The sequence below is a fragment of the Marmota monax genome, unplaced genomic scaffold (genome assembly GCF_021218885.2).
Source record: "Marmota monax isolate L192 unplaced genomic scaffold, Marmota_monax_Labrador192_F-V1.1 WCK01_AAM20220418_F8-fsc00050, whole genome shotgun sequence".
Taxonomy (NCBI): Eukaryota; Metazoa; Chordata; class Mammalia; order Rodentia; family Sciuridae; genus Marmota; species Marmota monax.
In genome coordinates this window covers 8531893-8546233 of record NW_026694552.1, presented here as the reverse complement: position 1 = coordinate 8546233, position 14341 = coordinate 8531893, and the positions used below count along the sequence as shown (strand labels likewise).

The 14341-nt window shown below is 37.5% G+C and overlaps 1 protein-coding gene across 1 annotated transcript in view; it reads left to right on the top strand.

Moving 5' to 3' along the window:
- Positions 1-12380: 12380 nt before the first annotated feature.
- The window catches only part of Ammecr1 (AMMECR nuclear protein 1), a 123946-nt gene continuing 121985 nt past the window's right edge, over positions 12381-14341 (top strand). Inside the window, exon 1 of the mRNA XM_046420830.2 lies at positions 12381-12875. Coding sequence (XP_046276786.1) covers positions 12406-12875 — 470 coding nt within the window. The 5' untranslated portion in view covers positions 12381-12405. The remainder of the gene's footprint in view (positions 12876-14341) is intronic.

Here is a 14341-nt window from a genome sequence, read left to right as displayed (position 1 = left end):
ATATACCACAGTGAATTTCACAATTACGTATATATGTATATATGTATGCATATATATGTGTATATATATGTATATATATATACATATATATATATATATATATATATATATATATATATATATATAAAGCACGAGTTTTAAAAACTATAGATGAACAGAAGAAATATCAGTAGAGTAGAGGAAAGGGATCAGGGAGGGGAAAGAAGGTGAGAAATAGAAAGTACTAGGGATTCAACCAGAGAAAATTATATTCCATGCTGATACAATTATGTCAAAATGAACCCCAATATTTTGTATAACTATAACGCTCTAATAAAAAATTTAAAAAAATAAAAGGAAGCTTCAGGACACTGTTGAGGATGACATGATAATGTGGATCCTACCTCCTCACTGTAAGATGTTGGGATAATGTGTTTATAAGAAGCCTCTACTTAGAGAAGCTTGAAAGAAATAGACTTGTCAAGGTAAAATGAGATTTTATCAAGACAGTATTGAATGCAGTTAGAAACAAACAGCTTTGACAGAACAGGCATAACCAGCTCTATACTCACTATCTGTATGATCTTGGACAACTATTTAGACTATCTGAGCCTTGGTTTTTTGTAAAACTGCAATGATAATTATAGCAATCTCAGAGAGCTATAATGAGAATAAAATAATATACTACACTAAAATCCTTAGCACATTGCCTTCCTGTTGAATATTAAGCACTCAATAACGGTTAGTAAGAAAGGTTCCTTTGGTTGGGAACTTTGTCCAGACTTAAAGGTTCCAATAATAATAATAATGGCTAACATTTATTGAATTCCTACTCTGCATCAGACACTATGATAAAGATTCTATACATATGACCTTGTTCAATCCTTAAGATAGGGTTCTATGGGGAAAATATCATTATTTCCATTTAGTATGTCAGGAAACTAAAATACATAACACAGATTGCTTCATGACCTCCCTTCACCACCTCCATAATTTTCTCCCTTTCTTTGACCTAGACAAACTGTAGATTGCATTTCCCACGCTTCTTTACAGTTAACATGTAGCCATAGGACTAATTTTTAGGCAATGTAAGTAAACACAAATAATGTGTACCACTTGAACTAGGGCTTTTAAAAAGAGTACATCTCCACATTCTGCATTTCCTTCTGCCAGCTGGATGGCAATGGGGCTCACAGGGTGACAAAGCCACAAACTGGATCTAGTCTGAGTCTTTGAATTACCCCATTGAGAGAGCCACCTGGCTGAGAAGAATACCCATTTAGGTTTGTTAGGTAAGAAATAGACTTTCCCTTAATTGAGGCATTATATCTTTGGGTCTACTTGTTTGAGCATTTAGTCTACCTAATACAAACACCATGCTAAGCACTCTAAAACCATTCTTTAATTTTTTACAACCATTTTATGAGGCACAGACTGATATGCAGTTTAACAGACAAGAAAAGTGAGGCTAGGTAACTTGCTTGAAGTTGAGCAATGGATGATTGGGTGGTATGAGAATAGATGTTTGCTAAAACTCCAGCCAAGCTATGCCCAAAGCAATCACTAGACCCTGTTGTGATTCTGGGGAGCAAAGGTTTGAAAAAGAAGTAAAAACATCATGACATCAAAATTTTCACTGGAACCTCAAGGCCACTTGATAAAATTCATATACACATTCTTTACTTTTCAGTTGTCTACTTCTCTGAGCCAAACACTGTAGAAACAGCACCAAACCAAAGCATCTTATTATCTGTCTTCTCCCTGTGCTCATTATTTCCATCTAGGTCAGGTCTCCTTTCCTAACTGAACCTATATTATTTATCTTCCCATTTATGAGATTAGAAAAGATAGATGTTTTGAGATCTCAGTATTCATGCTTTTCAAGATAGAAGCATTTCTGTCCAATAACTGTTGTAAATATACTTCACTGAAGATTTTAATGATTACCATGAAAGAAATAGTACTAATAATGATAATAACAACTAGGTAAAATAGCTCTAGAAATTATCACTAATTCAATAACAGCCCTTCTTTGATCCAGTGTTCCTCTCCAACCACAATCCTTTTTCTCTGTTCCTTTTTGGAGACAAATGTTTCAACAGAATTGTCTGTACACACTATCTGCAGTTCTTCAACTCCCCATTCACTTTTATTTTTTTTAATATTTATTTTTTAGTTGTAGTTGGATACAATGCCTTTATTTTACTTATTTTTATGTGGTGCTGGGGATTGAACCCAGGGCCTTGCGCATGCTAGGCAAGCGCTCTACCACTGAGCCACATACTCCAGCCCCCCCATTCACTTTTCAATCCACTCCAGGCTGGTTTTTGACTTCCAATGAAACTCCTCATATTGGGCTGGTTTTTATCCTCCAATGAAACTACTCATATCTAGCACATGTGAGGCCCTGGTTCAATCCTCAGCACCACATAAAAATGAAATGGAGATATTATGTCCACCTACAATGAAAAAATAAATATTAAAAAAGAAACTACTCATATTATTGCAACCAGCAACCTCCATGTTGTCAAATCTAATAGATACTTTTCTATCTTCATTTTATTTGAACACCATGCAGCATTTTTCATTATTAACCACTCATTCCTTTAATACATTTTCTCTTTTGTATTTTGTGACACAATGCTCTACTGGCTTTCCTCTTAACTGACTGCCTATTCTTGTTCAGTCTTCTTGGGAAATTTGTCTTAATATTATTATGGTATCTTGAGGATCAATCCTGGTCTGTTCTTTTTATTCCCTCTCTATGTCATCTCATTTAGACCAGGCCTTCTAAAACTATCTATATTATGATAACTCTCAAATTTATTTCTCTAGTCAAAGACTTGAATCTGAGCTCATGATATGCCTATTGTATATCTCCTTGATATCTCCAACTCCTTATTCAGTAGACACCTTAAATGTATTATGTCAAATATTCTTAATATTCCCCCTAAATGTTCCTGTCCTTGTGTTTCTATCTTTATATGTCATTACTACTTACTCAATTACTTAAACTGGAAATGTACTCATGATTGTTAATTCTTCCCTTTTCCTCACCTCAACAACATATCTATCAGTAAGTCCTGCTGATTCTATCCAAAATTTACACAGAATCTCTCACTTCTTTTCATATTCACTGCTACCACCTAGACCCCAGACCTCTACTGGATTATGGAAGTTCCTGACTTGTCTCCTTACTTCTGTTATGTTCTCCATCATTACATTCTACACATAGTAGCAAAATTAATCTTAGAAATCCTCCAGTGTCTTCCCATTGCTCTTTGAATAAAGGCCAAATTTATTGCCATGGCTATGCCTGATCCATTCTTGTTCCTCAATAAGAAAATGAAAGACTTGAAAAACACTATACACCAACTAGACCTAATATATACCTATGGAGCATTCTGCTCAATAAGAGCAGAAATAATTTTCTCAAGTACACATGAAACGTTCTCCAGGATAAGACTACATGTTAAGCCATAACATAAGCTTCCAAACATTTAAAAGCATTAAAGTCATATAATAGGAAAAAGTAACAAAACCAAAAGTTGGCTCTTTGAAAAGATTAGTAAAATTGGCAAGACTTTAGTTAGACTGATTAAAAATAGAAAAAGAATGAAGAACAAAATGACTAAAATCAGAAATGAATAAGGATATTACTAAAAACTTTTGAGGACATTACTATAAACTTTACAGAAATATAAAACATTATAAATGAGTAACTCAGATGAAATGGACAAATTCCTAGAAGCACACAAACTACCAAAGCTGACTCCAGAAGAAATAGAAATTTTCACAGACCAAACAGCAATAAAATTGAATCAATAATTTTCTAAAAACCTCCCAAAAAATAAAAGCTCAGAACCAGATGGTTTCACAAGTGAAGTGTACTACCATTTAAAGAAGAATTAACAACAAATTCTTCCCAAGCTCCAGAAAAGAAACAACTTCCCAACTAATTTATGAAACAAGAATTATCCTGATACTAAAACCAGACAAAAACCCATAAGAAAAGTCAGAACATTAGCTCCTAGGAATATAGATATAAAAATCATCAAAAATTCTAGTAAATGAATTCAGCAACATGTAAGAAATGACTATACAACCATGACCAAGTAGGATTCATTCTCTGATTGGGAGGTTAGTTTACTATCCCAAAATTAATCAATACAATACACCATATTAACAATATAAAGGACAAAAGCCACATGATTCTCTCAAGAGATACAGAAAAAGCATTTGCCAAAAAAAAAAAAAGGAAAAAACCTGTCATGATTAAAATAAAAAGCCACTCAATAAAAGAGGAATGCAAAGGATGCAAAGGAACTTCTTTAAACTGACAAAAGACATCTATGACAAACCAACAACTAGCATCATAGTTAATGGTGACTTTTTAAAAAAAATTTAGTTAGTTGTAGTTGGATGCAATACTTTTATTTTTTATTTTTATGTGGTGCTGAGGATCAAACCCAAGGCCTCACACGAGCTAGGTGAGTGCTCTACTGCTGAGTCACAACCCCAGTCCTAATGATGACTTTTTAACTTTAGCTTTCCTCCTTTAAGATCAGGAGATCTGGGTGTGGTGGAGCACACCTGCAATCCCAGTAGCTCAGGAGGCGGAGGAAAGAGAATTGCAAGTTTGAGGGGCAGTCTCAGCAATTTAGCAAGGCCCTAAGCAACTTGGTGAAAATAAAAAGGGTAGGGGTGTGGCTCAGTGGAAAAGCACCCCTGGGTTCAATCCCTAGTACTACCTCCATCCCACCCCACTAAAAAACAGAAAAAAAGATAGAGATGTCTGCTCTCACTCAATCTATTCAACATTTTATTGGAGGTTTTAGCGAAAGCAGTTGCATAAGAAAAAGAAACAAAAGGCATCCAGACTGGAAAGAATGAAGTTCAACTATCTATTTTCAGATAACGTGGTTTTACATTCAGGAAATCCTAAAGAATCTTATTTTTTAAAATTTTAGCACTAATAAATGATGACTTCAGCTAGGTTGAAAGATATAAGATCAATGTAAAAAAATCAGTTGTGTTTCTATACATCGAACCATCCCAAAGTGAAATTAATGAAACAATTCCACCTACAATAGCTTAAAAAAACACTTAAGAACAAAGAACAAAAGAAGCTAGCACAGTTACACACACCTGTAATCCCAGCTACTTGAGAGGCTGAGGCAGTCTGGACAATTTAAGTGAGACCCTGTCCCAAGATAAAATTTTAAATGCTGGAAATATAGCTCAGTGGTAAAGCACTTGCCTAGCAGGTAGAAGGCCCTGGGTCAATCACCAGTACTGCAAAAAACCTGTGGGGAATTTTACTCTTATTCTAAAAACTGTAAAATATTGTTGAAAAAATTAAAGAAGACCTTTATAAGTGGGTTAGAGTTGTAGTCCTCAATTTGATCTACATTTTCTGTCAAAATCCCTGTTGGCTGTCTTGCAGACAGTGACAAGATGACCCTGAAATTCATATGGAAATGCAAAGGTCCCAGAACAGCCAAAAACAATCTTGAAAGAGATGAACAAATTTGGAGATTGCCAACTTCCCAATTTTGAAACTTGCTGAAAAACTATAGTAATTAATAAGACAGTATGGTTCTAGCAAGAGGACAGACAAATAGATCAATAGAGCAGAATGGAGAGTCCTTAACAAATGGTGCTGGGACAACTGGATATTTGCATGTCAAAAAATAAGTTTAGATACCTTCCTCATGCTATGCAAAAATAACTCAAAATGGATCAATTATCCAAATGTAAGCACCAGGAAATAGAGGTATAAATCTTCATGACCTCGTATTTGAGTGTAGTTTCTTACATATAGTGGCAGAATTATACACAACAAAATAAAGCACTGGAAATTGGACTATGTAATAAATAAACACTTTCTTTGTTTCAAAGAACACTGTTATAAAAGTGAAAAGACAACCCACAGAATGGAAGAAAATATTTGAAACTGATATGCCTTATTTAGAACTGCTAACCAAAATATATAAAGAACACTTACATTTAATAAATAATATAAAAATGGAGAAAGGATTTGAAGAGAAATTTCTCCAGAAAAGAGATACAAATAACCATAAGCACATGAAAAGATGTTCAACCTTATTAGTCATCAAGAAAATTCAAATAAAACCAGAATAAGACACTACTTTGTATCCACTAAGATGGCTGCAATGATAATAACAATATTTATAAAAGGTAAAAAAAAAGTGTCAACCAGTTTAGAAAACAGTTTGGCAGTTCCTAAAAAGGTCAAGCATGGAGATACCATATAACCCAGCCATTTTACAAGGTATATAACCAAGAGAAATGAAAGTATGCATCTATACAAAAACTAGTTCACAGATATTCAATGCAGCATTATTCACGATAACCAAAAAGTGTGAACACCTAAGTATCAATCAATTGATGAGTGAATAAACAAATGGGGAATATTTATATAATGAAACACAAATTATCCACAAAAAGGAAGTAAGTACTGGTAGACAGATGCTATAGTGAACTTGAAAACACTCACTAAGTGAAGTAATACCTAAAAGAGAAAAGATTTTATTGTTCCATTTATATGAAATGTTCAAAATAGGTAAATCTATACAGATAGTAGACTAGTGGTTGCCTGGGTTTGAGGAGAATGGGAAGGAATAGACAGTAACTTGCAATAAGTATAGAGTTTCATTTTGGGGTGATGAAAATGTTTCAAAATTGATTATATTGATGGTTGCACAACTGAGTGAATATTCTAAAAAACAATGAATTGTAAAATATAAATGGGTGAATTATATGCGTTATGAGTTATATCTCAACAAGAAATAATGAGAAAACTTTGGTGATCCACAGGGCAGGTATAGCATGGGAAATTTTAAGCCCTTTAAAAAAGCCATATATTACTATGAAACATTTGAAGTAGAAATGGCAGCTTGGGGGGTTTAGTTAGAAAAATTCATGAAAGAAATCTAAAATCCCTTGTGGAATTCTGTGGAGGATGCAGAAGGCAGCTGAGGATTAAGTGGCAACCTACCCACCAGGCAGTTGCTGTGGTATAAGGAAACAGCCCCAAAGAAGAGTCTGTGGGGTGGATAGCCAAAGTAAGGGCCTGGATGGAGGATATGACTAAAGTTTAGAGGGTTAGCAGCAGCACTAGGAGTTGAGGTAGGAATGCTAGACAGTAAATGTGAAGAGATAGCAAAACTTCCTGACATGACCATTGTGCATTAAATACGCTGAGAGAATGAGCCATAAATGATGGATATTTAAGTAGTGGAGAGTGTGAGACAAAAATGAGCTACACTTCAGCTAATATCCAACAGAGGTTATGGGGCTCAGATTTTGCTCCTCAGCACCATGAGTGAGTTGGAAATTTAAATTGAATGTTTGCATAAAAGAGACTTTTAATTCAGAGCAGACTTTTACATTTTAATTAACAGTTTTAATCCTCACCCTGCCTAACCTGTGCCTCCAATCAACGGGAAGAGGTAGGTGTTCCAGAACATGATGAGATTAGTTGAGGAAAACAACTATATTTTTATAATTAAATTTGGAGGTGGAGTATAATAGTATACACACCTCAATAGATGCATAGGGAATAGTAGATGAATTCTTTAATGAAAAGGGACAAGACAAAAACAATCAAGTAAAGATTTTCCAAACTATAGTTGACACCTTCATGTTTTTGTTGCTTACAACTCTTCCTTTGTATCATCTCCTCACTGAAAAGCTTTCTTTTCTAATGTACAACTAGCTAGCTGTTTTATCTTTCACATTCAGTGAAGATATTAGCTTATGTAAATCTCATTAAAGAGTTTATAAAACTTTGTCTCAAGGAAACAGATATCAAAACAACATTCAATTAGTTTGTATTCAAGTTGATTATAGAAGATGTAAATGAAACAACTAGAAAACCATTCAAGGCAGATCTTGGTGCTTTGGCTCATAAACGTGTTCATTAGATAAAGCAGGGGTTTAGAAAGGGAAGAACTGCTTCATATGAGGAAAACAAAAACTGATGCATCAATTTGAATTGAAAAGTAGGTAAAGAGTTTCAGAATTTACTCCAATATTCATTAAACATAAAAGTGAGCTAATCACCACCTCTACCATCACAACTATTGGTCATATGTGTATAAGGTTAGATCAAAGTAATAGCTAAGAATATTACATTCTGCGGTTGTTCATGGATGACAGTTGAGTAAGTTTGATGACAGAAGATAAAAATAACACTTGTTTGGACATAAATGGCAGATTTTTAAAAAATTAAATTATGTGAACGTTTCTCATCTCACCTACACCCCCAGAAACTGAAGAAACTAATTTTACAACATTAATATGTTTACTATCTCATCAAATTATAATTATTCTTGTTTTCTGAAATTTAATTTCCAGTTTTACCACATAGTAAATAATGTGCATAACCTCTGATCAAGTAGCATTTCCACAGTTGTAAAAACAAAGACTTTGACAAGAGTTAATAGCAATTTAGAGGTAAATGCAAAAGCAGAAATGCTTACAATTTGAATGTGCTTTGTTGACGAAGAGACTATGCCCTATTTATGTTTTTATTTAAAAGAAATGTGGATTCTACTGTCATGTATAACTAAAAAGAACCAATTAAAAAAAGAAATGTGGAATCTTCAGCTGCCAGCTTGACAGTTACAAAGAGCAGAAGGCACCTTAATGTCTCCTCTGGAGGGTATTATCACTGCACTCCAGTATCAGCAAAGGGTAGAAACACATGTGCTCTATCATACTTTGACCTTTATACTTCAATAGTATCCTGACAAGGTCAATTTTCCTATGTAGTATGCACGTTGTATAGTTGTTAAAAAACATTTTCACAGAATTTGTTCTGTGGATTTCATTTATGTTTAAATGAATGTTTGTTTCTATGCTGGAGACACTGCAAGAAAACAAGGCCTGGAGAGGCATTTCCTCAAAGGCTAAAAAGAGGTATTACCACCACCACCACCACCACTGCTACTTCTTGCCAGGGGATTTATAAAGTTTCTTGAAACTTAAGGTTAGGATGGGAGATGAGCCAAGCTTAGGAGAAGTTAACAGAGAGGAAAAGGCTAGTAGTTCCCATCCCCTGCCTTTTAGCCAATCTGTACAACAAAGCATTTCAGATGAATAACCCCTAGCGGTCAGGTAATGATGTCTTTTCTGCAATGATTACATTTGGTTTGTCTATTTTCTTTATGCTAGTGAGTTTTGAAATCAGAATTAAAAATCCTTGGGAGAAAAGCTATTTTTGTAATTCAGCTGTAATGTCCTTGTCTTTGGGTTTCCCATTGCATCAGTCCCTTAGTCTGGTACCATAGCTATGATAGTGTTTTGTCTTTTAGATTAAATGCAGAACTAAGGACATGACTTCTGGTGCTTATTAAAGATTCCTTGCTATTTTCACTAGAGTAGGGGCGTTAGACTCTTGTCTACTGGCCAAATTCTAAATTGGGAGATTACATTCTGCTTTCTTAAATTCCCCTTGCAGAAGCAGCCATCCATGGTATCCTACTTTGCTTCCTGTGCTAAACTGCAGTGTGATGTCATTAAATGGCTCTGGTTTTCTGCTCTACAAGTGATCACTTTTTAGTGGGGTGGGGAGAAAATCGGTTCCTATTGTCTAATATTGTATTTGATCCAGTTTCTTTTTTTCTATATTTATTGAGGTGCAATTTCCAAGTAAAGTTGTATATGTTTCATGTGTATGACTTGATGTTTTAATATATGTATATATACATTGTGAAATGATCACCATAACCAACCTAATTAAGGTACTCATCACTTCAGAATTAACATTTTCTTTTTCTTTCTTTTAAAAATTTATTTTTATTTTTAATTGCTATGTAATATTTGAACTTATTTAAGGAGTACAGTATTGTATTTTGACACACATATACAGTATGTAATGTTGATCCAGTTTCAAACAAATTTAAGAAGTACATTGTGATAACTAAAGATAAATTACAGAACACCCTAACAACATATCAGTTATTGTGAAAATTTTAATTTTTGAAACCAATTTGCTTTCTTTTCTGAAAAATCAACAAGAAAATAATGCATTGTTTACTCCAGTAGTAGTTGACAATGAATTGTTATTTGCCTCAAACATAAAGCTAATTCTAAAAGTGATGACAAGGTTTGAGGAGATGAAATCACATTTCACAAACCAGTTAAACCATCTTTATTTGTCTTTATGCTACATCTAATCATTCCAGACAGTTGATCTGTTTCATAAAATCTTTTTGGAAGGAGATTATTCATCTTGGCTTAGTAACATATTTTAGTGTCTCTCACTCTTTTCATAAAAACTAGGTTATTATTTTTGTTTAACCTCAGTTCCACCTACTATAGTTTAATGTCACTATCCTTTGCCCATCACTAAACTTGTTATTACATATTGCTATTGAGAGGCAGTGTAACATAAGGCATAATTTTTAGAATCAGACATGCCTGCATTCAGATCTCTAGTCTGTCAATTTCTAGATGTGTAACACTGGATAACTTACTTCTGAGGTTTAAATGAGCAAATTCAGAGTCTTGCTGTGAAGAGCAAATGAGATATTATTTTGAAGGACTGTGGGATAAGACAAAGCATGGTACTGGGCAACTAGAAAGCATTCAATAAATAGTTGCTATTTTTCTGATTATGTGCTTGAATCTGACAATTTATAAACTCCTTGAGAGTGGGAAGCATACTTCCTGTGTATGCCCTGGATTTCAACAGAAATGCAGTGTTGTGAACATAGTATGGTGCAGAGGCTCAATATTTACTCAATGAATACACTTTTTTTTTCAGAGCAGAAAGAACAGTCCCCAGCTAGTTGCAAGATCCCACACACTTAGATCAAAGATGTCAGAATTAATCAATCTTTTGCTCTGTAGAAATATGCAGATACCTGACTTTGTGGAGATATTTTGGCATGGTATATATAGACACAATGTAAATATACTTTCTGTCAAGTTTATTTCTATGAATTTTAACATTCAAGTTTTTTTGTAGTTGTAGATGAACAGCATACCTTTATTTTGTTTATTTTTATGTGGTGCTCAGGATCAAACCCAGTGCCTAACACATGCTAGGCAAGCTCTCTGCCGCTGAGCTACAGCCCCAGCCCTGAAATTTAACATTTTATTATTGTAATTTTAAACATTTTTTAGTTGTAGATGGACATAATACCTTTATTTTGTTTATTTTTTTATGTGGTGCTGAGGATCCAACATATGCTAAAGTGCTCTACCACTGAGCTACAACCCCAGCACTTATTGTCATTTCAAAGCTGCATCGAGGTGCCCAGAATGGGATTGACTCATATGCCTTCTCATTCATCCAAGCATTTTAAAATTGAGAATAAAAAAATTAATATTAAGATTTATCTAATTACATACTTGAACAAAATCTTCGAACTGGTGACTAAATATACTGCCTTCTCTATTTACCTCTAAGATATGTACACTACAGATGTATTTCGAATTGCTTTGTTCCAAAGCCATCCCCGCCCCCCCCCAAAAAAAAAAAAAAACAACAACAAACAGAAAGCCCAGTGATACAAATCTCAAAGCTCAATTAGCATCTTTGAACCAGCGAGGTGTTGTTTAGGACTTTTACTTTTGAACGCTTTCACAGGGCTAGGAGCAAAAATTGGGGGAACGAGGACAACACATATAGATTCACTGGACTTTAATATTTGCCAATTAGGAAAGAGTATTGCTTTTTTTTTTTTTAACCACAAGCTCGGAAAACCCCTGGTGTACGCTTAGGTTGGTATTAAAGACACCACATTGTGGCTTTTCCCGGGTCTGCTTTGTATATACTCTACAGGGGCGGTCTCAGGTGTGGAGCTCTGAGGAGCACCTGCTTGCTCACACCCCAACAGGTCAGAAACCAGCGTATTTGAGGCCAGGTGGCTCAGGTTCTACGAAACTGGGCTCAAATGTCACTAGCACTACGGGCAGTAGGGTCAGCGAGCTGTGCTTTGGGATTTGGATGCTCACTTCGGACTTTTTCCTTTCTTCTCCCTCCCCCTCCACCACTAGTTTTCCTTTCCCTCTTTCCTCCCTGGAGTGCCCACCTCCTCCCTTTGCTCCCACTCTCCACTGTCTCGCTCTCGTCTCCTTCACCTTCCTTTCTATCTGGTTTCCTGTCTTCCATCCTCCATCCTCTGTGGGCCCAAGGGCTTGGTCTCTGAGGAGGCGCAAGTCGGGCGGGACAGGCGTGAGGCACCGAGCCACGAAAGTGCGTGGCGCGCGCCGAGATGGGGGCGCGCGCGAGCAGCCGCGTGGCTCGGCAGCCAGGCCTGGGAGCGGCGCGCGCGCACCTCGCGAGCCCCCAGCGCGCCCCCGGCGGCCGGGGCCGCAGCGTGCTCGCCCCCGCCGCCAGCTCGCCTCACTTATGGGTCGGAAGCGCTGCGTGGGGGAGACTGTTCCAAGATGGCGGCGGGTTGCTGTGGGGTGAAGAAGCAGAAACTGTCCAGTTCGCCCCCCTCTGGCTCGGGTGGCGGTGGTGGCGCCTCCTCCTCCTCCCACTGCAGCGGAGAGAGCCAGTGTCGAGCTGGGGAGCTGGGACTAGGAGGCGCCGGTACGCGGCTCAACGGGCTGGGCGGTCTAACCGGAGGAGGTAGCGGCAGCGGCTGTACCCTCTCTCCCCCCCAGAGCTGCGGCGGCGGAGGGGGGATATCCCTGTCGCCACCTCTCAGCTGTGGAGTAGGGACCCTACTTTCTACCCCGGCCGCCGCCACCGCTTCTTCGCCCTCCTCATCGTCCGCCGCCTCGTCCTCATCGCCGGGCTCCCGGAAGATGGTGGTGTCAGCGGAGATGTGCTGCTTTTGCTTCGATGTGCTCTACTGTCACCTGTATGGATACCAGCAGCCCCGGACCCCCCGGTTCACCAACGAGCCCTAGTGAGTACCGTGCCCTCCGTCACCCTCTCTCTTGCGCTCGGGATGGGGCTCAGAGTTGAGGCAAAGTGCGAGTTCGCCTCCCTGCTGGCGGCTGCCCCTACCCCTCTCGCTGCCCGGGTCCCCTGAGCCACTGTCCTAAGTATGGGCACCCCGCGTTTTCTTCCCCACGAGGCAAGCACCCCACACTTAGAGCAGGTTGCTGCTACTAGAGATGGCCCCCTGGCTTCCAGAGGTGTATGTTTTCTCTTTGCGATAACTTCGAGGAGTTTTGACCCTTTTCTTCCCTCTCTGCCTCCCCTCACTTCCCACTCTGCCCCGTTTTGGGAGATCTGGATTACTCAAGGTGCTGACCTCTCCTTACTTTGGTTTCCTTAACCCCATGTGAAAGCCTCGCCAGTCTTCCCACGCCGCGTACCTTGCACATGGAGAGCTACTGTCCCAATGCAGGGTGAAAAATAGCAACCATCCAAACTTCCATTCTGCTAGTGATGGAACTTGGCTCCGAATCTTGAGAGGGTTACCCTTCTTTTCCTGTAGGTTCCCTTGTGCCCTGGGAGCAGGGAGGTTTTTTTTTTTATTTTTTTTATTTTTTTAACACATTTCCCCTTACTACCTATTTTTATCCGAACATAACCATTAAAATGTGTTTCTAGTGAAGTGAGCGCACCGCCGGCTTCCTCACATTTGAAGAGTGAGACCTTTTTTTTTTTTTTTTCCTCCCTTCGTTCCACTGTCTGGGTAATAGCTCATTCAAAGAGAGCTGTCCCCACAGAGCCACTGTCAGTTTGTACATTTAGCGTGCATTCGCTTTTGTGTCAATTTCACTTTTAAGAAATCTATGTCATACTTAACGATTCGAGAAATAAACAGTCCAATAGTGAATGTGTAGGCATTTTTATGGTTTCCTTTGGTTTTATATTTTACTTTACCCTTCAAGTGTGTGGTTGGAATTGTTTAAAATAGCACTCTTACGACGAAAACCCAGGTTAATTCTAATCCCTGTCCATTTGGATGTGTGGGAGATGGGGCATATGTTTTTTTTTTTTTTTTTAATGTGTAAACTGAGCGTAAACTGACTTTTTGAGTTAAATGCTAGACAGAATGTAAAGACCAAGAGAGAGCAGGATGGGGAAAAGGACGATTGTTTTAATTATGAGTACTTAGCATCCACAAGAAAAATAAATGAAAAATTCTTTTGGAACTCATATTGAAAAGCATTAACCCTTTTTCTAGTTAAGACAAGTGCCCCCCTTGTTTCCCATATCATAAATACCTAAATTGATGTTCTTTTTTAACTGCTTTTTTTTTCATTTTGTGAGATTAGAGGATGGAACAACTACTGATAAGTATAAACACTTCTGCCTAGACTAAAAATATTAATATGTAAAGTGGAAATTGCAATAAAATGTCCTGGAAATTGTGCATTTGTATTTGTTTTCTTTGGCTTGGATACTTTAAATGTCTTT